Source organism: Hemitrygon akajei, chromosome 12 (genome assembly GCF_048418815.1).
Source record: "Hemitrygon akajei chromosome 12, sHemAka1.3, whole genome shotgun sequence".
Classification (NCBI taxonomy): Eukaryota; Metazoa; Chordata; class Chondrichthyes; order Myliobatiformes; family Dasyatidae; genus Hemitrygon; species Hemitrygon akajei.
The window spans coordinates 88,676,455-88,699,272 of record NC_133135.1 but is presented as its reverse complement, the minus strand read 5'-3'; the positions used below and the strand labels follow the sequence as shown (position 1 = coordinate 88,699,272).

The window sequence follows — 22,818 nt, the reverse complement described above, 5'->3', positions numbered from 1 at the left end:
AGGTCGCCAATCCCAGGCAAGGAAAAGACGCATACGAACCCCACCACCGGCTGTCGCTATTAAACGCTGTCACAGGATTTCTAGCGTGTCTTCTGGTGCGTCTGGGGGGCCGTCTTTACAACCCCTCTTTTATCTGAACTCACAGGGTCTCAGATGTCAATCAGGTTGGGATGATGCAATCTCTCTCCGTCTCTCCACCCACGTTGCCCTGAGGGTATACACGTAGTACAGTTCCCAATTCACAAAGGTGTCTCCACGAGACAATGACCACAGTCGCCAGCTTTTGCCTCGCCGTGAAACGAGGGACACCGCACGTATCTTTCTCTTCTCTTGGGTCATTGACCCCCCCTTCACTAGGTCTCTTGCGATTCTCACAAAGGAGGGGGCTGGGGTCATAACAGTGTACTGCAGTAGATGTTTCTACTGTTATGTAATTCCGTGTTTAAGCTTCACCAGTGTGTACCTTATTTTTTGGTATTCTGTGCAATCTTCAGCACTCATCTTTGGACCTACACTTGAATAAGTGTGAGGTTATCCACTTTGGGAGTAAGAACAGGAAGGCAGATTATTATCTGAACGGTATAGAGTTGGGTAAGGGAGTAATACAAAGAGATCTAGGAGTCCTTGTTCATCAGTCACTGAAGGTGAATGAGCAAGTGCAGCAGGCAGTGAAGAAGGCTAATGGAATGTTGGCCTTTATTACAAAGGGAATTGAGTACAAGAGCAAGGAAATCCTCTTGCATTTGTACAGAGCCCTGGTGAGACCACACCTGGAGTATTGTGTACAGTTTTGGTCTCCAGGGTTAAGGAAGGACATCCTGGCTGTAGAGGAAGTGCAGCGTAGATTCACGAGGTTAACTCCTGGGATGTCTGGACTGTCTTACGCAGAGAGGTTAGAGAGACTGGGCTTGTACACGCTGGAATTAAGGAGATTGAGAGGGGATCTGATTGCAACATATAAGATTATTAAGGGATTGGACAAGATAGAGGCAGGAAATATGTTCCAGATGCTGGGAGAGTCCAGTACCAGAGGGCATGGTTTGAGAATAAGGGGTAGGTCATTTAGGACAGAGTTAAGGAAAAACTTCTTCTCCCAGAGAGTTGTGGGGGTCTGGAATGCATTGCCTCGGAAGGTAGTGGAGGCCAATTCTCTGGATGCTTTCAAGAAGGAGCTAGATAGGTATCTTATGGATAGGGGAATCGAGGGATATGGGGACAAGGCAGGAACCAGGTATTGATAGGAATTGATAAGCCATGATCTCAAAATGGCGGTGCAGGCTTGAAGGGCCGAATGGTCTACTTCTGCACCAATTGTCTATTGTCTATTGTTAGCAGTTGATTTTCCGTATAAATTGATGTGGCAGTTAATCATTTATCTGCTGGCTTTTAATCACTTTCATTCTTGACACCTTTACATGTTTACTTTGCATTTGTGTTTTTCTCAGAGTCATGGAACACTACAGTACTGAAATAGACCCATTGGCCCATCCAGTCAAAGTTCAAAGCAATTACCAACGTACATATATAACCGTGAGGCTTGTTTTCTTGTGGGCATACTCAATAGTCCATAATACAATAATAGCCATCATAGAATCAATGAAAGACTGCACCACCTTGCATATTCAGCCAGTGTGCAAAAGACAACAGATTGTGCAAATACAAAAAGAAAGAAATAATGACATAAATAAATAAGCAATAAATATCGAGAACATGAGATGAAGTCCTTGAAAGTGAGTCCATAGGTTGTGAGAACACTTCAATGATGGGGCAGGGGAAGCTGAGTGAAGTCTATGCCAAACTGTTATCCTGCCCAGTCTCATCGACCTTCACCCAGACCATGGCCCTTCTTACCCCTCCCATCCAAGTACTTATCCAATTTTCTCTTACGTGTTGAACCTGCATCGACCACTTCTGCTGGCAACTTGTTCCATACTGTTACCACCCTCTGAGTGAAGAAATTCCCCCTAAACATTTCACCTTTTACCCTTAACCCATGACCTTTAGTTCTAATCTTACCAACCTCAGTGGAAAACCCTATTTGCATTTACCCTATCTATAGCCCTCATAATTTTGTATACCTCTATCAAATCTCCTTGTAGGATGTTAAAGAATTACTTTTATCATTACTTTATTTCTGTTGTCTACAACATTTCCTCATTTCTATCAAGTTTCTTCTAATCTCTGCCTGCTGTTTGCCTCTGCCTCTTACTGTTTTAAGACTGCTGTTGGACTGACTGTGTTTCTCATAGGTACAAAGAAAGGTAATGCAAGTGAAAATTCAATTGTTTGAAAGTCAGTTTTGCTGTGTTTATAATTCTGCTCATTTCTTTCTTAGATCAAGAACATTTAAGTTACTCAGAAAAACTTAAGAAGTCTCACAAAGGTACCTTTTTTTGTCTTTTGCTGATTATGGTGTGGAAACCAAGCTAACCAACATTAACCAAGCTAAAAACGTACAGTTGGTGGCATTCCTTCCTCCAAGAGGACCACAACCCTGTCGTAGTTTTAATGACCCGGAGGGCTATGTCGGCTTGAGTCAGGACTTTATGCTTTGGCTCTTACCCATGCCAAACAGCCAGAGGGCAGAGGCCAGACTAGGAGTGGTCCACTGGTTCTCCAGGTTCAGGGGTTCAGCCCAAGCCCAGTCAACTACCCTGATTGTAAAACAAAATTGTGACAGAAACAGCAATGAAGAATTCTACACCTGAGTTCAACAGTATCCCTGAGTCTCCACCCAGGATTTGCAGAACTAACAGTAGTGAAAATCAAGAGGAAGCCACTGGTATGAGGATGGAAGCCCTGAACACCACCAGAGGTGGAGGACCTTCATTGCTGCTCTAAACGCCAGTTGCATAACAAGCAAAAGAGAAAGAGGGAGTGGCATTCCTTAGTTCCTGACCTACCTAATTCCCTTAAAACCCAATTTCAGCTATTTTTGATGTACTAATTGGATACCACAATTGCCTCCCCCATGTAAAATCTGGATCACCAAAAATATTGCAAGATTGTGACATTTTCTCTTTGAGAAATCACTTTTGTGGTTCACTGCTCTTAAGGAGAGTGGAAATCAAAAACACATTTTGAGCCTGTAGTTGCAATTTTGTTTACCTACCACCGTCTAGGAAACACATAGTGCTGCTTTTGGAATTTTTTCTTTATGGTCACGTGGGGAGGAAGAAAACTGGGCCAGTGATTGATGAGGATCCCGAGCTGCGGAACAGATTTACCTGGTTCCTGCTCTGTCCGATCCAGACCAACCATGACGAACACAGTGCTAGTTTGCTGCAGAAGAGAGATCGAGGGAGGAAGTGGAGTTGGAGGGGCAAGGAAGTGTCAGCACATGGGTCTCCAGATGGAAAAGACCCACCTTTTCTTCCCCCCATACCATCCTTGCCCGTAACAGCACCCAAACTCACCAACTGCACCTGTGCTGAGGCTGACCCCAGACCAATGTGGGAAACAGTTGCGTCCTGACTATAGATTGAGGTCTGAAGATAATGCAAGGTTCCTTGTGTGATTTATTTTTCTAATACACTAAAAAATCTATGCCCAACTGAGTCTATTTTAATTAATTGTCAGCATGAACTGGACAATGGTGTACATTGCAAACTTCAGTCTGACTCCAGCCACTGCTCTCCCCCATCCTGCTACTTCAGCTAATTTGTTTCTCTTTCTAGAATCATAGAGAAGTACAGCACAGAATCAGGCCCTTAGGCCCATCTAAGTCCATGCCGAACCTTTTAAACTGCCTACTCCCATTGGATTGCACTGGGACTATAGCCCTCAATATCCCCACCATCCATATACCTGTCCAGACTTCAATTAAACATGGACATCAAGCTCAAATGCACCACTTTTCTCAGTTCTGATGAAGGGTTTCATTTTTCTTTCCGCAAGCATTGCCTGACCTTCTGAGTTTTTTCTAGCATTTTCTGTTTTTATTTAAAGGTTTCCACTATCTGCGTTTTAAAAATATATATATTTAGAGCTCTGAAACTGTTTTCATTCTCCTACTTCTCCATTTGTTCCCCTACATGGCAGGAAAGCAACTTCCAGATTGCAGTTCTGTCAGGCCAAAGAACTAGATCAATGCCTCTTCCACTAATCTAATGTTTTTAACTTGTTAGTCCTACAGAACAACATCTTTGTATCTAAGAAAATATTATCTTAGCAAAGCAACCTAATTGATTAAGATGCATTAACTTAATAAAAAAAAAGTTCATTTTTCCTACAGAACCGAGTCAAAGCTCATCAAGAAAGGCTAGGTCCACTGAGGGCCAAAGCACTGACCAGCTCAGGATACCGACAATCAATAGTAAGTGACAATGAGTCCCCTTAAGGTTTATATTTCTTGCTGCAAGTTTCTAATTTGTAGAATGAGGTTGTGATATGTCCCATGGATTTCTATTTTCAGAGTGGTAGATAATTAAATGAGGTTTGTTTCCTCTGAGGGAGTGTAGAGCAGATACAAACACTCTGTCCACAGGGTAACGGTGGCACTGGGTAATGGTCTGTCCTGAATCTTCCTCTTTGATTCTGCCTCTTTCAATGCAGTTCCCACTCATGTTGAGTAGCTGTCTACTGGCACTTACTGGAAAATTCTTAAACCTGTCAATATTAGAAACTAAGTATATTTGGAGTCTACGGTAATTAATTTTGGATAGGAGACAGCCTAGTAATCCTGCATATGGTTGCCTTTGTCTAAAAATAAGACGAACACCAACTGTTGGGTCACTCTGATAATCACCTCTGACGTTGTAGCATCTAGGGTGCTCCAGTGGGTATAGTAAGTACCTTTAACTTGGAATTTGCATCTGAATTAATATTGTGCTTGAGAAAAACATCACAAAATGGATAGTGACTTTTTACTGTTAGGGTTCAGTTCCCGCTACTGTTTGTAAAGAGTTTGTACTTTCCCCCCGTGACTGCATGGCCAGGTGCTCTAGTTTCCTCCCACACTCCAAAGACCTACGTGCTACGAGTGGTATGCCACGATGGCGCTGGTAGTGCGATGACGCTTGCAGACTGCCCCAGCACATCTTTGTTGCAAATGACGCATTTCACTGTATATTTTGGTGTTGGAATGTGCATGTAACAGATAAAGTTAATCTTTGCTGATGTTTATCCTTCTAGAAGGTTCCTAGCAAAGAATTGTGTATTATCTTGAAAATGGAACACAACCCAATTCAGGCTAAAATAATATTTCAGTTTTATTACCTGATTAATAATTAAACAGAAGGAAATGAAGCAAAAAAAGTTGACAATATAATTATTGGGTACTTGAGAGGGAAAATTGAAATAACTTGTACACCTCATGTGCTACAGTTTTCTCAAGTCCAAATTAGGTACCTATTATTTTGATTTACAAATGACCCTTCATGGTGACTGCTGACTTTATATTTAGAGCTATTTTCTAGCTGTTATTTCTAACCTTTGTTTTCACTATTAGTCACAAGTTTTGCCAGTGAAATTGCAGAATATTTTAAATTCTTATCCTTGGGGAAATTATAAGTATCATCAAAAATAATACATGATCTATGACTTCTAAATCATGCATTTACCCCAAGCTATTTGAGAACAGTAAAGTACTTTAGAAAACTCACTTTCTTGATAGATAGCCCTTGGCATTATCACTCTGGGACCAGCTAGTTGCTCTCAATGATTCTGGAGAGCCATGGTAAACAGCAAAAAAGAGAGAATAATTCATTAGTCTTGACAGCAATAGATCTAATGTAAGCCTCTTTACCAATGTGACACACTACATTTTTTTAATTCCCTTACCCCTAAGACTACCTCACCTCCCACTTTTGCTATTGTGCCTTTGGGGCCACACAGAACTTTCATCTAATAGCTTCCAAACTGCTTGAATTGTATTTTAGTGTTTAACATTTCCAAAAGATCTCCACTTCCTAGTTTACCCACCCCTTCTTCACACCTCCGTAAAGTGTAATTGTTTCAGTTATCTGTACTATTCAAAGTTCAAACACTTTCTACCAAATGTGATGCACAAATGAAGCTTGGTAGTTCTCTTAGGCATCTGTATTCTGGGATGTCTCTTTATATGTCGAGGCCGAGAAATTTCTGTTCCAAAAATTGATTATCTTACAGTTGAGCAATATTTTCTGCTTGTTGGGAAATTCATCTCTTGACCTTGCAGAAATTTTTGTTTCAGAAGTGAAACATACACAGGTACTTTGCCATGTGAATTGCCCTGCCAAATAATGACATATCTTTTTTATTCATTGAACCAGGCACTTTTTCCTGATATTTTCAGATTGTTTCTCCTGAAACACGGCAATTCAAAGAGTCTGCTTACTGTATTCCTTGTCTGCCTCTGGCATCTGCCCCCACACTGAGCCTCACTAGTGTCCTTGGATCGTTTCGTGCAGGGAGGACATAGTTACCATGAGGTTCGCAGCTTTGAGAATGTTCTGGGCTGCCACTGCAGTACTTGGGAGGTCACTCAGCTTCATTACTCAAGGGGTGAGAACACTTCACTTAGCTCACACACAATGCACGGGCAGGGAGAGGGCTCATTTGTAGTCATTCATGGACTGCAATTCTTTAGTAATACTTTTTAGAGTAACTCCCAACACCACTAGTTTGTAACACGAGTGAATCTGCAGATGCTGGAAATAATTAAAAACACAAAATGCTGGCAGAACTCAGCAGGCCAGACAGCATCTATGGGAGGAGGTAGTGACGATGTTTTGGGCCGAAACCCTTCACCACTAGTTTGTGCCCCTGGAAGATCTCTGTATCTGTGCACAAAGAACATGCTTTTGTTTGTGCTCTGTTTTCATCAGTCTGTCCAGATCCTCCCAACACTCTGGGAGCACTCTGCTCTCAACTTCTTGTCTTTATTGCAAATGTTCTGTAAGTAGCCTGATTTTAGCTAAATGCAAGCAGTTGTGAGGACTTGCAAATGAGAAGTAAAATAGACAGCTGGAAATGACACAGTACGGTCGGCTCTCCTTATCCGCAATTGCGAAAACCCGGAAGTGCTCTTCCAGCACTTGTTGTTCGAGCATGTACAGACTTTTTTTTCTTGTCATTATTCCCTAAACAATGCAGTATAACAACTATTTTACATAGCATTTACATTGTATTAGGTATTATAAGTAATCTAGAGATGATTTAAAGTATACGGGAGGATGTACGTGAGTTATCGTGGATCGGGATTTAAAAAAATCAGAAGTTCTCTTACTGAGTAAGTCGGAACAGGTACATCCGGTATTATTAAGTGTCAGTTAGTCAAATGTTTGTCTTAGTATATAGTATATATTTCACCTTTCTATGCATATAAAGCACTTACGAACGTATGTTTCAGCGCCGGGCTCGGGAACCATTCCCAAGTGCGAGCCAGTGACAGACTGCTTTCGAGCGCGCTCTCCATCCATGACGGGTTGATGTGGAGGATCAAAACCCCAAAACTCAATAATTAAACCACTGCGTTGCTTAGTAATAATTGTAGCTTTCATCGGGGCAGGGCCTTTCTCACTTTATCCTTTAAAATTGTTCTGATCGTTGACCGACTGTAGCCTAACACTTTTCCAATGACCGATGGCATTTCACCTCTTTCCGATTGCTTTATTATTTCCACTTTATTTTCAATCGTGATCATGATTATTTTCGTGAACAGAAACACTGCGCATTCAGAGCTCTGGCGCCGGGTGCTAATGTCCACCGCACTGAAACAGGTTAAATAAGGTCTGGGGTTCCGCTGGGTCCTAAAATCCACCGCATTGAGACAGGGTAAATAAGGGACTTGAGCATCCACGTTTTTTGGTATTCGCGAGGGGTCCCGGAACCAATCCCTCTGGATAAGGAGGGCTGACTGTATAACTTTACCCAACATTGCTCCCCTATGAATTTCAAGTTCAAGTTTATTGTCATTCAACAACACTTATACCACCAAATGAAACAATGTTCCTCCGGACCAAGGTACACAACACAGTACATTGAGTCGCACACAACATATAAAGTAATATTACCACAAGATGCATTTACGACACAAGTGAAAGTGTAAACAGTGTGATGCAACTGGCAGTTCATACACGATGAGACCTGGGAAGTGGCAGGGAGTTCAGTGGTCTCACTGCCTGGGATATCAAGCTGTTTCCCATCCTTGTTCTTGTCCTAATGCTATGGTAGCTCTTATCTGATGGTTTGGGGGTCAAAGAGATTGTTGGACGGTTGGGAGGGATCATTAAGAGCATTGTGTACACCGCACTCCTGATAAGTATCCCTGATAGGGGGAAGAGAGACCTCAGTGATCCTCTCAACAGTCCTTGCAGTCATTTGTAGGGCCTGGAGGTCAAATGCCTTGTGATTCCCACACTAGATAGAGATGCAGCTGGTCAGGACGCTCCTGAAAAAATAATTAAAATGAGGGGTTGGGGGAACCTCGCTCACCTCAATCCCCTCTGGAAGTGGAGATGCTGCTGTGTTTTCTTAACCAAAGAGGTGGTGTTGGGGACCACCTCTGAGTTTGTCTATTATGTAATCACAAACAAGAGAAAACCTGCAGATGCTGGAAATCTGAGCAACACACACAAAATGCTGGAGGAACTCGGCAGGCCAGGCAGCACCTATGGAAAAGAATACAGTCGACATTTTAGGCAGAAATGTCAACTGTACTCTTTTCCATAGATGCTGCCTGACCTGCTGAGTTAATCCAGCATTTTGTGTGTGTTGTTCATTATGTACACTCTCAGAAACTTGGTACTTCTAACTGTCTTCCCAAAGGAGCAATTATGTGCAGTGAGGAGTAATTAACCTGCACTTTCTTAAAGTCCACAAGCATCTCCTTGGTCTTGTCCACTATGAGATTCAAGTTGTTATGCTCACATCATGCTACAAGCCACTCTAACTCCCCTCTGTGTAGTTGTCATTGTTGATGAGGTCAGCCACTGTTGTGTCATCAGCAAACTTGACGACTGGGTTTGAACTGGATCGAGCAGTACAGTCATTTGTCAGCAGTGGGTTGAGCACACAGCCCTGGGGGGGCGGGTGCCAGTGCTCAGTGTGATGGAGCTGAAGATGTTACTGCCAACACAGACTGACTGTGGCCTTTCTCTCAAGAAGTCCAAGATCCAGTTACAGAGAGAGGTGTTGAGATCCAACGAGGACAGCTTACTCCTCAGCTTTTAAGAGATTAAACATTAAACATCAAGCTAAAATCGATTAACAACAGCCAGATATATGAGGCACCATTTTCCACATGGGATAGGATGAATGGAGTGCAGAGGGCTTGGCATTATTAGTGGACTTACTTGAGTGGTAATTGAGATGGAAAGTGTCTAATGTAGCAGGAAGATGGGATTTAATATGATCCATAAGCAGCCATTCAAAGCTCTTTATTACTGTTGAGGTCAGTGCCACTGGACCATTGATCATTGAGGGAGGTTACTGTCACCCTCTTGGACACTGGGATGATGGTGGCCACCTTGAAGCCGACAGGGACAGTGGACTGTTCCAGAGAGATTTGAAGATGTCTATCAGAACCTCTGTCAACTGGGCTGCATAATCCCTCAGCACCCTGCCAGGTATGTTATCAGGCCCCACAGCTCTATTTGGATTGACCCTGGCTAGACATCAGATGCAGCCAGACAGAATGCCTGCTCCTCGGGGAGCAATTCAATTTGAATAATTTGCAATTAGAGATTGCGATTTTTATGGGATATTTCCCAAGGAACATTAGGTGATTGACAATGCTGTTTCATTGCCATAAAAATGAAATGTATCTATTTTCTGGGCTTATGTATGAAGTTGGTTGGTGGAAGAATTATATGATTCCTTACAACAGGTCTGGATGCAAAAAAGTATAAGGCAAATATGCAACATCATAATTTCTAGCTTCAATTCTCTAGTTCTCACTAAAAGTCCAAGGGAAAAGAGAGCTTGAGTATTTTATGTATGTGTTGAAGCAATCTGTTTTATTGATATCATTGGAGACATATGGTGTCCCCCTGGTCTGTCTCCTTTGTCCATCCTGCTAAGGATTGTATCAGGATGCAAAGCAAATGTTAGATCAATAACTTAAGAGTAAACTGGTTTACAGTCTAGTCTTTCTGTGATTTGATGTTTTTGTTCAAAAGTTCCTTTCTACTATTTTCTTCCTTTAAAACACCAATGTCACTAGTGTACCTCATGTTGCACTAAACCTTAAGAAATGCAAGTCACATCAAGTTGGACATGTAAAGTGAATGTCAGTCATTTATTGCCTTTTGCCACTAACAGTAATAATTAAAGTAAAAATGGCACAGTATTTTGGATTTAGGCAGTGGCTCTGGTATGCTGAAATGCAAATGTCTAGCTGATGAAGAAACTGATTGCTCTCAGAGGTCATATTTGGTAACTCCGGCTGTTTTTGTCTTTAAGAACCATAACTTTTCTCACTGAACTTGTGACTTTTACCTTCTGTATCATGGCGCTGTCATTGCCCTCTGGCCCTGGAACTTCAGAACAATTCTGAAATTGTTTCACAATTAAAACAATTATTTCTAACTGTTTTTAATGGAAATTTTAATGAGCTGGTTACTGCTCTGAATGGGGAAAAAATGGAAGTTTTATTTTTTATCTTGACCACACGAAGTAAGTCATTGTAATTATGCAACCTGCACTGCTGGTATTAAACTGAAGTCCAGTGCAGGATGATTCATATTAGAACTTGTTCCAGTCTTTAAACAACAAAGAATGTCATGTATAAGTTAAAAAGTGGCTCTGTCATTGTTGCACCCATGGCCATTGTGCAGTTATTAATGGATACTCTGGTACACACAGGTTCTTCCATAACAAATGAAACTGACAAGATAGTAACACCACGTCCTTCGATAAGGAGTGCAAGGAAAAGAAATGCTGGTAAGCTGTGCTAATCACCTCATTCTGCTAACACTTCAAAGCCGTTTATGAACTAGTCTTCAAGACATTTGATCTTAATTCTTTAGGACTGGATGTACTTTTTCAAAGGGTTCAAAGGTACATTTAATGTTGGAGAAATGTATACAGTATACAATATACATCCTGAAATGCTTTTTCTTCGGAACCATCCAAGAAAACAGCGGAGTGCCCCCAAAGAATGAATGACAGTTAAATGTTAGAACCCTGAAGTCTCCCCCCCCCCCCCCAGTTCCCCCTTCCCACACATAAGCAGCAGCAATGCAACGACCACAACCTCCCACCACCAGCAAAAGTAAAAAGTATTGGCACCCGTCACCGAGCACTCAAGCGTGCAGCAAAGCAACAGCAAAGACACAGACTTACAGTACCCCAGTTCACCTGGTATTCAACATACCACAGGCTCTCTCTCTCTCTCTCTCTCTCTCTCTCTCTCTCTCTCTCTCTCTCTCTCTCTCTCTCTCTCTCTCTCTCTCTCTCTCTCTCTCTCCCTCGCTCTCTCTCTAATAATGGAGAAAGAGATGACTCCATTTCACAGCAAGAGGGGAGACTATAACAAACAACTTGCTGGTTTACAATGTTAAAAGTCCATTGCGTCGCTTTTTCTGAGCTCTGTGCCCAAAGATCTCGGGTCTCTGGGCAGGCACACACTGATCTTCCATCTCCAAATATACTGATTTCCTGCTGGGACACCGACCTTAGGTACGCCCATCTCCAGAGCCACGAGATCCCGGAACTCTTGAGGGCGAGCTAATCTCTTAGGCCACATCCTTGGCATATCGAATAATGGCCAGTCATGAAACCCTGAGAGCGGGTCCCATTCCTGCAAAGAATGGAAGTCAGCGTTTAACTGCAGGTCAGGGTCTTCAAAAGAACCATGAAATGGAAAAGTAGAGATACTAAAGATGGAAATGGAGCTGTTTCCGAAGATGCAAGCAAAGGAGTTGCCGCTGTGTGCCATTGTCTCCTCCTAAGCTCCTCCTCCTTGTATTCATCCTTCAGTTGCTCATTTCATTGCATACAGAAGTTCTTTGTAGAAAAAAGTGAGAAGGTTTCACTGCTTTCTGTGTGAGAGAAACTAGGAAAATTAAGAATTGGAACTATTTTAAATTCATTAATCTGGAACATTATGGAAGATAATAAACTTCTAGAGTTTATTCTGGCTGAACTCAAAGAGAGTTCCATGTTAATCGTATTAGAAAGTTGTCTCTTCAGTAAAATTGAAACTGTTAAGGTAAAAATGTCAGGTATTTAAAAGGGCTTTTAAAAAAATCTTATTTCAATTCATGCATGGGATTTTTTTTTTGTCTTTGACGTAGTTGTGTATTTACACTTATTTGGAAAAGTTGAGTCATCCATTATATTAACTTGAGTCAACCATTGTATTAACTTCCACTACATGAGAGGTAACATAACCATCTGGAGGCGTTGAAGAAATCATGTAAACAACAAGCGAACAACAGTTCAAGTGAAGTTTACCATCAGTAGCATGTCATCACTATAATGTGTACTTAACAAAGCAATTGATCAGCATTTTGTATGGGCATTTGATTATTTGTAACATGTCATTTTGTTTCTCAGATTATGGATCTGGTTCAGAATCTTCAGAACCTCAAAAGAAGTCTCCTAAAGGTACATTCTTACCATTTGCTGTTAAATTCATTTCTAACTAAAGAGGTTTGTTCATGAAGTGCAAACAAATGAACAGTGATTCAAGCTCAAAAAGTAACGCAGTTGGTGAGAAACAGATCCGCACAGTTAAAGTGACCTTTTATGGCATCTTAACAGGTTGTCCTGGAGGTGAGGAGAACTGGGATAGGGGTTATCAAGAGACCCTGTGTCACCATGCAGTCTGAATAGGTTATATCACAGATTATCAAAAATCTATAAAAATAATTTAATTCACAACATTGCAGAGGAGTAAGGGAGGAGATAAGTGGGAGGGTGAGAGAGGTAAAAGTGTAAGCTCCAAATAGAAAAACTCCAAAATGTGTTACTGCCAGTTGACAGGCCCTAAACGAGAAAGGTGGTGGTGCAGTGAAGGCTGTAGCCTGAAGTATTTATGTGACAGTGCAGACATGCTTTAATCTGTTGAATATTTTTTTTTAAATTGCATTACAAATACAAAGTTCAATCAGGGCCACTTTAATTCAGACATGATTCACAACTTTCAGCATCTGACCTGGCTGAGCTGACTTTATAACAAAGATCATCATCTTTGTTAATAAGCCAAACACTGCACATCATTAAAAACACACCAGCCCTACCATGAAGCATGGTGGTGGCTGCATCATGCTGTGGGGATGCTTCACTGCAGCAGGTCTTGGAAGCCTTGTGAAGGTAGAGGATAAAATGAATGCAGCAAAATACAGGGAAATCCTGGAGGAAAACCTGATGCAGTCTGCAAGAGAACTACAACTTGGGAGAAGATTTGTTTTCCAGGAAGATAATGACCCCAAGCTTAAAGCCAAATCTACAGAGCAATGGCTTAACAACAACAAATTTAATGTCCTGGAGTGGCCAAGACAGAGTCCAGACCTCAATCCAGTTGAGAATTTGTGACTGGACTTGAAAAGGGCTGTTCGCTCATGATCCCAATGTAATCTGGCAGAGTTTCAGCAGTTTTGTAAAGAAGAATAAAGAAAAATTGCAGTGTCCAGATGTGCAAAGCTGATAGAGACCTATCCACACAGACTCAAGGCTGCAATTGCTTGAGTCTACTAAATACTGACTTGAAGGGAGTAAATACTTATGCAATCAATTATTTTGTGTTTTATTTTTGTAACTAATTTTGATCACTTTGTATAGATCGGTTTTCACTTTGACACAAAAGAGTCTTTTCTGTTGATCAGTGTTAAAAAGCCAAATTAAATCCACAGTGATTAAATGTTGTAAAACAATAAAACATGAAAACTTCTAAGGGGGTGAATACTTTTTAAGGCACTATACATCCTGGTTATGGGCATGAACAAGTGAAAATGAGGGAGAATGAAATATATTTGAGGACTGGACTTTCAAACCAGTCTCCACTCTGTAGAGTGCTTTATTACACCAATGTGTGCCTTTGTTCTCAACTTGGAAGCCACATATAACTCACTTACAATGTGATCTGCAGTGCCTCCAAGGACACGGTAGCAATGTAGAAATAGCTTTATGGTGTGTGGCAAGAATTTGGAAGATGAGCTACCCTTGTGATAGTGAAAAGTTTGACTGTCACAGATTTGCATGAAACACGATGCAACAACGGTTCTTCTGCTGTCATGGTGTTCATGAGTATTTTATTCAGAAGTTACCTTCCCTTTGACAAGGGAACATAGTCTATCTTGAATGCTATTTGAAGCATAAATGCTGTTTTCCACTTATCTGGCGATGCCTGAATGCCATCCATGTACTGCTCCAGGCAGGCATGGATTACACCATTAACTGATGAGCTTTCAAATGCATCTGAGAACTATGAATGCACAGGATTGCAAGAGACTGCAGAGTTGTAGGCTCCGATGGCTCTATCAAAGGCACATCCCTCTCCCACCATTGAGAACATCTTCAAGAGATGGTGCCTCAAGGAGGCAACATCATTCCTAAGGACCCTGCCCCTTTCTCATTACCATCAGGGAAGAGGTACAGGAGCCTGAAGATGCACACTCAATGCTTTAGGAACAGCTCCTTCCCTTCTGCCATTCTGAAAGGTCCATGAACCCATGAACACCACCTTGTTACGCTTTCCTCGTACTATGTTATTTATTCATGTAAATTATAGCAACTTTATGTGTTTGCATTGTATTACTGCTCAGAACAACAAATTTCATGTCATATACGCTAGTGATAATAAACCTGATTCTGACCACGTGCTGGAAAGTGGGTCATTAGCAGAACAATTGAAGATTGATGGCTCCAGAACACTGGGTTGAACTTCTGCAGCAAAGTCCTAAGATAGCTATGAACTTTATCTGTTATTCTGAGCCAATTGACTATGAATGAGGAATGACAGCAAATGTAATTTTCCTGTTGATTCTCATTTGCTTCAGTTTTACTAGGCCCTTGAATTCACAAAGAGATGAAAGATAGTAGCTTTCATCTAACCTCAGTAATTAAGCATTTTCGTTCAGGTAAGTTCTGGAGCACAGGCTTTCAGTCCTGTGGACTTCGTTCTGTGCTGGGGGTTTCTTGATGTCAATTTGAATCAAAGCAGTTAAATTATAATTCATCCAAACTTGGTGAATTAATCATGTTTCCTAATGATCCCTAATTTTTGTGTTGAAATCTATCATCTTTAAGAAGAGGGATGCTTATGGGCCCTGGTTCGTTTTGAAGTCACTAATTGGTCTGTATCATGCTGACTGTAACTACATTATGAAAACTTGTGCTTTAACTTCACCATTCTCATCTTTTAAATTAGTTATGTTTGAAGTTGCTCCTATCATGACCTATGCAGTCCTCATTAAATCTCCATTCTAACAGTTAACATTCACACTAATTATTTGTTAGACCAATAGTTTCTAAATTATCTGCTTAACTTTTCTCTCTTGAATTCTTTCCATCTTTCTTTCATTCTTGTGTTTGCTTTTTTTCCCTGTGCTTTTTGTACATTCACATCAAAAGCACAGGGAGCTGAAAAATAGAATAAGGAATTTAACTTCCATTGCCCAAATGAATGAAGTCTATCTCAGCTGCTCTGCGCACACTATCAGAATTAATTTTATTTAAAGTTTAAGGAACAAGGAATTAGCCTTTTGTGCCTACTCTGCCATTCAGTAAGATCAAAAATGAACTTTTATTGCACCATCCTGTATCCTTGGATTCTGAATCCTTTATATACAAAAGTCTAATTCTCCAGGCTTTGAATGTACTTTAAGGCAGAAGATTCCATAGACTTGATGAAATTTCCCTTTATCACAGACCTGTGTGGCTGACTCGTTCTTCTGAGACTTCCCTCTAGTTCTCAACACCCCACCAAGGGCAACATAATCCTGCACTATTAGACCTTCTCAGAAATCTGTTTGGATGAAACTCCCTCTCAGTTTTCTAAACTGAAGAGAATTTGGGGCCAGTCTGTTGAATCTCTCTATGGGGCAATTCCCTCATGCAATGAATCATTTTATTTGCCAGCTGTTGAAGACTTTCTTTGATCGTCGCTATTACTGATTATCTGGACCCCGCTCCCTTTTCCACTGGGATTCCCCTTTCTTCAGCCTGTTATCTGTCTTCTGTTCTTTGTCTTTGATTGTTATTCATGCTCTTGTACACACTTACATTTGTATCTTTATCCCCTTTTAAAAGATGGAGCTGCTACTGAGATGTATCTCCACATCAGCATGGAACAACATTCTCCCACTATTCCTGAAGGTCTGGAATCACAAGGTATTCGTATATCCAACTTTCAGTGAAACATTAATTTTCAATTATTTGCACATTTATAGCAAGTTTAAAATCGTGAATGTTTGTATGTTCTGACCTAGTGTCTACCCCATCCATGTCCTAGTTATTTTAGCCAGTTGAAAAAGCGATATTGACATCTTCAGCTTGTCAGCTATGGTACCTGAACAATGTCCATGATGCCACATGCCTGGTGTTGAGTGAAGTAACTATTTTGATGTTCTTTATGTGTGCTTAGATTGACTTCTAGTAGAAGTCACAAAAGTATTACAATGAACTTAGATTTTTTTCTTGAGTAGAAGTGAGACCCAACCAGGATTCCTTCATGGGATATTGCTGAAAGAATGGCTAGAGTGGGTTTGAAAAAAAGAAGATAAGAAAAGAGAAAAGACAGAAGGAGAATTTTTCTCCCTAACTTTAAATAAAATTAATTCTGATAGTGTGCACAGAGCAACTGAGATAGACTTCATTCATCTGGGCAATGGACGTTAAAGGTGGTTTGCAAAAGGAACAGGAAGCTTTGGCAAAGCAACAAGTTTTGAAGGAACAATCTGATCCTACACATATGACCTACGGATTACCTTAGAAGCTGTGTCTCTGCTGTGGGTGGGGGCAAATTGGGCACAAGGAGAAGAGGAACCCCAAAACCCAGCATACAATATAATCAAATGACAGAAAGCAGAACACTCATAACAAACATCATACCATTTATTAAGCATGGAAATTAATTAACAGAACTACAGTACTGTGCAAAAGTCTTTGGCACATATACAGTACATCGATAGGTTGCGTAAGACTTTTCCATTGTACTGCAGTAATTTTATGTATTGCATTGTATTGCTACCACAAACAAAACGAATTTTATGACACATGTGACAAACCTGATTCTCATATGTTCTCTATTGTGGAGTGAGAGTGGAAAGTGGGCAGGAGAGGGGAATCATATCTGGGGGGAGAAGGGAGGGGAGGGAAGCACCAGAGAGACATACTGTAATGATCAATAAACCAATTGTTTGGAATTATATGACCTTGCCTAGTGTCTCAGGGCAGGGCATGGCTACACCCCCACCACCCCTTGACCCCCAGCACACCTTCTCTGCCACCAGTCCCCCACCTCTCCCGTGACACTCAACCCTTGTTATTCCCAATGCCCTTTGCTCCCACCTGATTTACAAACTCACTGTCTGCTCCAAGTTGACAAACACAGTACTGTGCAAAAGTCTTAGGCACCCTCGCTATATATATGTGCTTCAGGATTTTGCACAGTACTATAAAAAGAACATTTGTTTGTTGTGTTTGAATTTGTTAACTCACTTGGGCAACACAGTAGCATAGCAGTTAGTGTGATGCTATTTCAGCGCAGTATGTTCTGGAGTTGAAAGTTCAATTCTGGTGCCATTCTGTAAGGAATCGCTGTATATCCTCCCTGTGGAATGTGTGGGTTTTCCCCAGTTTCCTCCCACAGTCCAAAGACATGGAGGAAATGGAGGTTAATGGTTAATGGTCATTGTAAATTGTCCCGTTAGGGTCATTGGGGTTGTGGGGTTGCTGAGGCAACATGGCTCAAAGAGCCCGAAGGCCAACTCCACATTGTATCATCAAATAAATCTCAGCTAATAATATTTTGATAAGAATTTTCTACTGCTAGGTGTACACATAATTTTACTCTGAATGGATGTCAAATGCATCCTTTTCTTAGTGTGTTTTATTGTTTTAAGTGTATTTTTTAAAGAAAATTTGGCTTAAGTAAATTACTGTTTTGAAACCTGCACCTCTTATTATATCATCCATGTTTTCTCCCAGAGACATAACATCTCTAAAAAGACATTTCACTTGGTTGATAACTGAGAAAGCAAACATTAGGTAGTCAGGCAGCTTCTGAGATCTTTCACATGAAGCACTAACTTTCTATTTTTCCCACAGTTGCTGCCCAACGTGGTGAATGTTAGTATTGTTCACAGTGGCATCATCACAAGCAATGTCCCAAAGATTTGCTAGTGCACTTGTGTATTGTATCCATTAATTAACAAATAGTTGCTTCAATATTTGGAGAAACTTCCATATTTCCTCACAAATCAATGCTTTATGGGTGCTCAGCAATTCCATCCCCACCCCTAATTCATTTCCTTGTCATCAGTTCTTTCACACACATGGCTGCTGTGCCATGTATTTGGGTTTGAATAATCTTAGAATTATACAGTGTATTGCACTGTACAACTCAAAGAATGAGGGATAAAAATGAGATGAAAATAGGCATCAGCTAAGCCTACAACACAGAAGTAGGCCCTCTCAATCTACCTCATCCACACTGACTGTGATGCCTATCGACAGTAATTCCATTTGCACACAATTGGCTGGACCCCTGTACAGACTTGCTTCCCACATATCTGTCCATATGCTTTCTAAATGTTGTAATTTTATCTGATTCCACTATCTTTTTGTTGCATGTCATTGGTCTGAGATATTGAATCAATCCTTTTCTGTCTTGTTACACAACCAGCAGCGATAGATATGAAATTGAGTCGGGTTTTTATAAACAAACAACGATATTTATTAACCTCTGCTCAAAAACATCGAAAAGTAAACAAACAACTACAAACGTTTGTAACTTAAACGGAATTTAACAGTGTTATGCGTCTATAGTTATCAAACAGTCGAACTTAGAGATAGTTCTTAACAGAGCTTATTCAAGCACTGTCATAAAGTGGTAGTTTAAAAAGTCCAAGTGATTTATGAAATAATTGAGAGGAGAGACTTCCTGAACCAGTTTTGGATTGATGCGTGAAGAAAGGTGAAACTGCTGATGCAGATCCCAGCCGCTAAATGCCTTTTCTGAATCCCGAGGAATAAGACTTCTCAAAGTAACTGACCTTTCGCTGGAGGTGGTCAACACACACCCTAGACCTTGCAGGGGTTAATCAAAAGTGCGTGCCACACTTCATGTCAATCACTTCGATACACACAGAACGCCATTGATTCCTACCCAATTCTTTGGGTTCACATGAAGTTGGTATTTCTTCACTCTTGCTCTCCTTCTATGATTACGTAATCACTGACTGTGACTCCCAACAAACAACCACGCAACTAATTATTGTCTCCCTTTTATACCAGCGGGAACATGCCATCACATAACCTTACATCACCCCACTATCAGGAGACAATTACATCATCCCAATATCACAAGACAATTACATCATTCTCATGAGAAACTCATGGGACAGGTAACACCTCCCCCCAAGAAAAGAAAATATTGATCTATTAAGAGCAAAATTTTTAACTAAAATTTACAAAATACACAAATATATAAAATTTACAAAATGCACAATATACATACAATTATTATGCAACACTCTACAAACTAATATAACATATGGCAGGAGTGTCTATAAATCTCAAAATTCTACTCAAAAAAATTTACATTGCAATTTCAACATCTGGACAGACATTTGGCAATTACATTATCTTTGCCTTTAATATGAGTTATTAAGAGATAATATTCTTGTAAAATCAAACCTTGTTGTTGAATTGGAGTTTGATTTGTCTTTTAACCATTTTCCTTAACTAAGCCCAGACCTACAACGTGATCAAGATAGGTCACAGTGGCATGGCAAAATTCACTTTTAGCTAAATTAACAGTTAAGTTAGCTTCTGAAAGCCTTTCAAATAACTTCTCCACTGCAGAGATATGTGCTTTCCAGGTGTCATTCCCTGTGACTAAATCATCAGTATAGACATCTGTGTGTGTTAACCCTTGAAAAACAGAATTAATCATTCTCTGGAAAGTTCCTGGAGTATTCTTCATTCCAAATGGCAAAACACTGTATTCATACAACCCAGATGGTGTTACAAATGCAGACCTTCATCCGTCAGTGGAACACACCAATATCCTTTCAACAGATTAATCTTTGTAAGAAACCAAGCTTTTCCAACCTTGTCCATACAATCATCTACCCTTGGGATTGGATACGCATCGGTTTTTGTTACAGAATTCACCTTCCTGTAATAAGTACAAAATTGAATACTACCATCAGGTTCAGGCATCGTGACACAAGGTGAACTCCAATCCGACATAGAAGGTCTAATAGTATTATTTTCTAACATATACGGTACTTAATTTCTTGTTCGGCAAGTGCATATTTTTCCATGTTCCTCCAATATGGATGTTGCTTTATGGGTTTGGCATTTCCAACATCTACATCATGCAAGGCTACTGTGGTTCTTTTTGGAATGTCGGGAAATAAATCTCTATATTTCATAATTAACTGTGTCATTTGTTGTCGTTGCTGTGGCTGTAGATGAGCCAATTTCTCATCAATATTTTCCAAAATTGTCGAATTTGGTAGTCTGGCAGAATTAATGTTCAGTTTTAAATGAGCCTCAGGTGAGCCCAGGGAGTTCAAACTCATTGTTATTGACAACAACAGTCATAGTGGCAGATTGTTTTTCATAATATGGTTTTAGCATGTTTACATGACAAAGCTTTGTTGGCCTTCATCGATCTGGTGTTTTTATCACATAGTCCACATTATTAACTTTAGATATAATCTCATAAGGACCATGAAATTTAGCTTGTAAAGGGTTCAGTTGCACAGGAAAAAGAACCAACACCATATCTCCCGGCTTAAATGACCTCATTCTGGCTTCCTTGTCATACGAAGTTTTCATTCTTAGCAGATTTTCATTCTGAGCAGATTTTAAATTTTCCCTTGCTAAGCTACAAGCTTTTTAAAGTTTAATTTATATTGAAGGAATGACACAATACAGAATACGTAATGCATTACATTTTCCTCTGTTTTGCTTTTATATCTTACCCCTAAACAATTGTAATTTTTTAAATTTTAAAACATAATCCAGCAAATTAGTAATCCACTGTTCTTTTACCAAGGTCAAAGGTTCTCGGACTGTGTGCCCAAACACAAGATCAAAGGGACTAAAGCCTAGAGACTCCCTTACTGCAAACAAAAGTAAATGAACTCCCTCATCCCAATCCTTCTCATTTTCCACACAATATGTCCTAATCATGGTTTTTAGGGTAGAATGGAACCTCTTCAGGCCCCTTGTGATTCTGGATGGTATACAGATGAGGTAATCTGCTTGGCTCCCAGTTTATAAACTACTTGCTGAAATAATCCTGACACAAAATTACTTCCTTGATCAGATTGGATCTCCTTAGGCAACCCACAATAAGTAAAGAATTTTATATGAGCCTTTATTACAGTTTTAGCCGTAATATTCCTGTGAGGTATTGCTTCTGGAATCCTGAATGCTGTGCACATGATAGTCAGCAAATATTCATGGCCTGTTTTAGTTTTTGGCAATGGACCTACACAATCTACAATAACTTTGGAAAATGGTTCACCAAATGCAGGAATAGGTTGCAGTGGGGCCACTGGGATAACTTGATTAGGTTTACCCACAACCTGGCAAGTTTGACAAGTTTGACAAAATGTTGCCACATCTTTTCTTAAACCAGGCCAGTAAAAGTGTTTAAAAACCTTGTTTGCAGTTTTATTCACACCTAGATGGCCACCAAAGGGCATACTATGAGCCAAAGTTAAAATCTCATTCCTATAGATTTTAGGAACTACTACCTGGTGAACAACCACCCATTCCTCACTAGCAGGAATCGTAGGTGGTCTCCACTTCCTTATTAACACTCCACTCTTAAAATATTACCCTACTGGCACCTTCTCAATTTCACTATCTGGGAGAGCTTGTTCTTTTAATTTGACAATCTCAGGGTCTCTACTCTGCTCCACTATAATCTCCTTCCTAGACAAAGGAATCTTCATGGTCAGACTTACTATAAGAATCTTGATCAAGCAAGGAAGGTAGGAAAGTTACTGACAAATCATCAAAATTTGAATGCTGAGTTGAACGATCATGAGTAGCAGACCCATCCACCTTGGCAGACTGTTGGCCATAGCTCGGGTTACTGCACAGGAGGGATACATGTTAGAATCCATCTGTGGATCATCAGTGATTGGCTTAGTTGTCAGCTGCACTTCAGGAAAAACTTAATCCATCTGCTAGGTCATTCCCTAACAATAAAGAAACATCATACACGGGTAAACTGGGTTGTAGTCCTACTTTAACAGGTCCTGAAAATAAGGTCCCTGACCTTAATATTACTCTGTGCAGATGTACAGGCATAAGGGCACTCCCAACACCTTGTATATAATTTACCTCACCAGTGTCAGACTCCTCACTAAACTCTAGAACACTGTCTAACATAAGTGACTGAGAAGCCCCAGTATCCTTAAGAATTTTTATTGGCACTAGAGTCGACCCCTCTTTCAAGGATACAAATCTCTCGGTCCTAAAATGGTCATATCCCTTCTCAACCCGGTCAGACACTGACAAAGCTTACTCTGACTTTCCCGAACCCTGCGGGTTTACAGATGCTTCAATATGTTGCACACAGGCATCTGGGACTGCCTCCTTCTCCTTCTTCTTCAGTCGGAAACAGCCGTAACATGACCAGATTTCTTACAATAGTGACAAATAGGACCAAAATGTTTTTCTTTCACTGGCTTCCATTCATCC

General features: G+C 40.4%; 1 protein-coding gene across 2 annotated transcripts in view; it reads left to right on the top strand.

The window, feature by feature from the left end:
- The window catches only part of LOC140737274 (uncharacterized), a 105,256-nt gene that overhangs the window by 55,584 nt on the left and 26,854 nt on the right, over positions 1-22,818 (top strand). For both annotated transcript variants that reach the window (XM_073063641.1, XM_073063642.1), the window contains 5 exons: positions 2,336-2,383; positions 4,235-4,315; positions 10,786-10,863; positions 12,481-12,531; positions 16,177-16,257. In XM_073063641.1, coding sequence (XP_072919742.1) covers positions 2,336-2,383; positions 4,235-4,315; positions 10,786-10,863; positions 12,481-12,531; positions 16,177-16,257 — 339 coding nt within the window. The remainder of the gene's footprint in view (positions 1-2,335; positions 2,384-4,234; positions 4,316-10,785; positions 10,864-12,480; positions 12,532-16,176; positions 16,258-22,818) is intronic.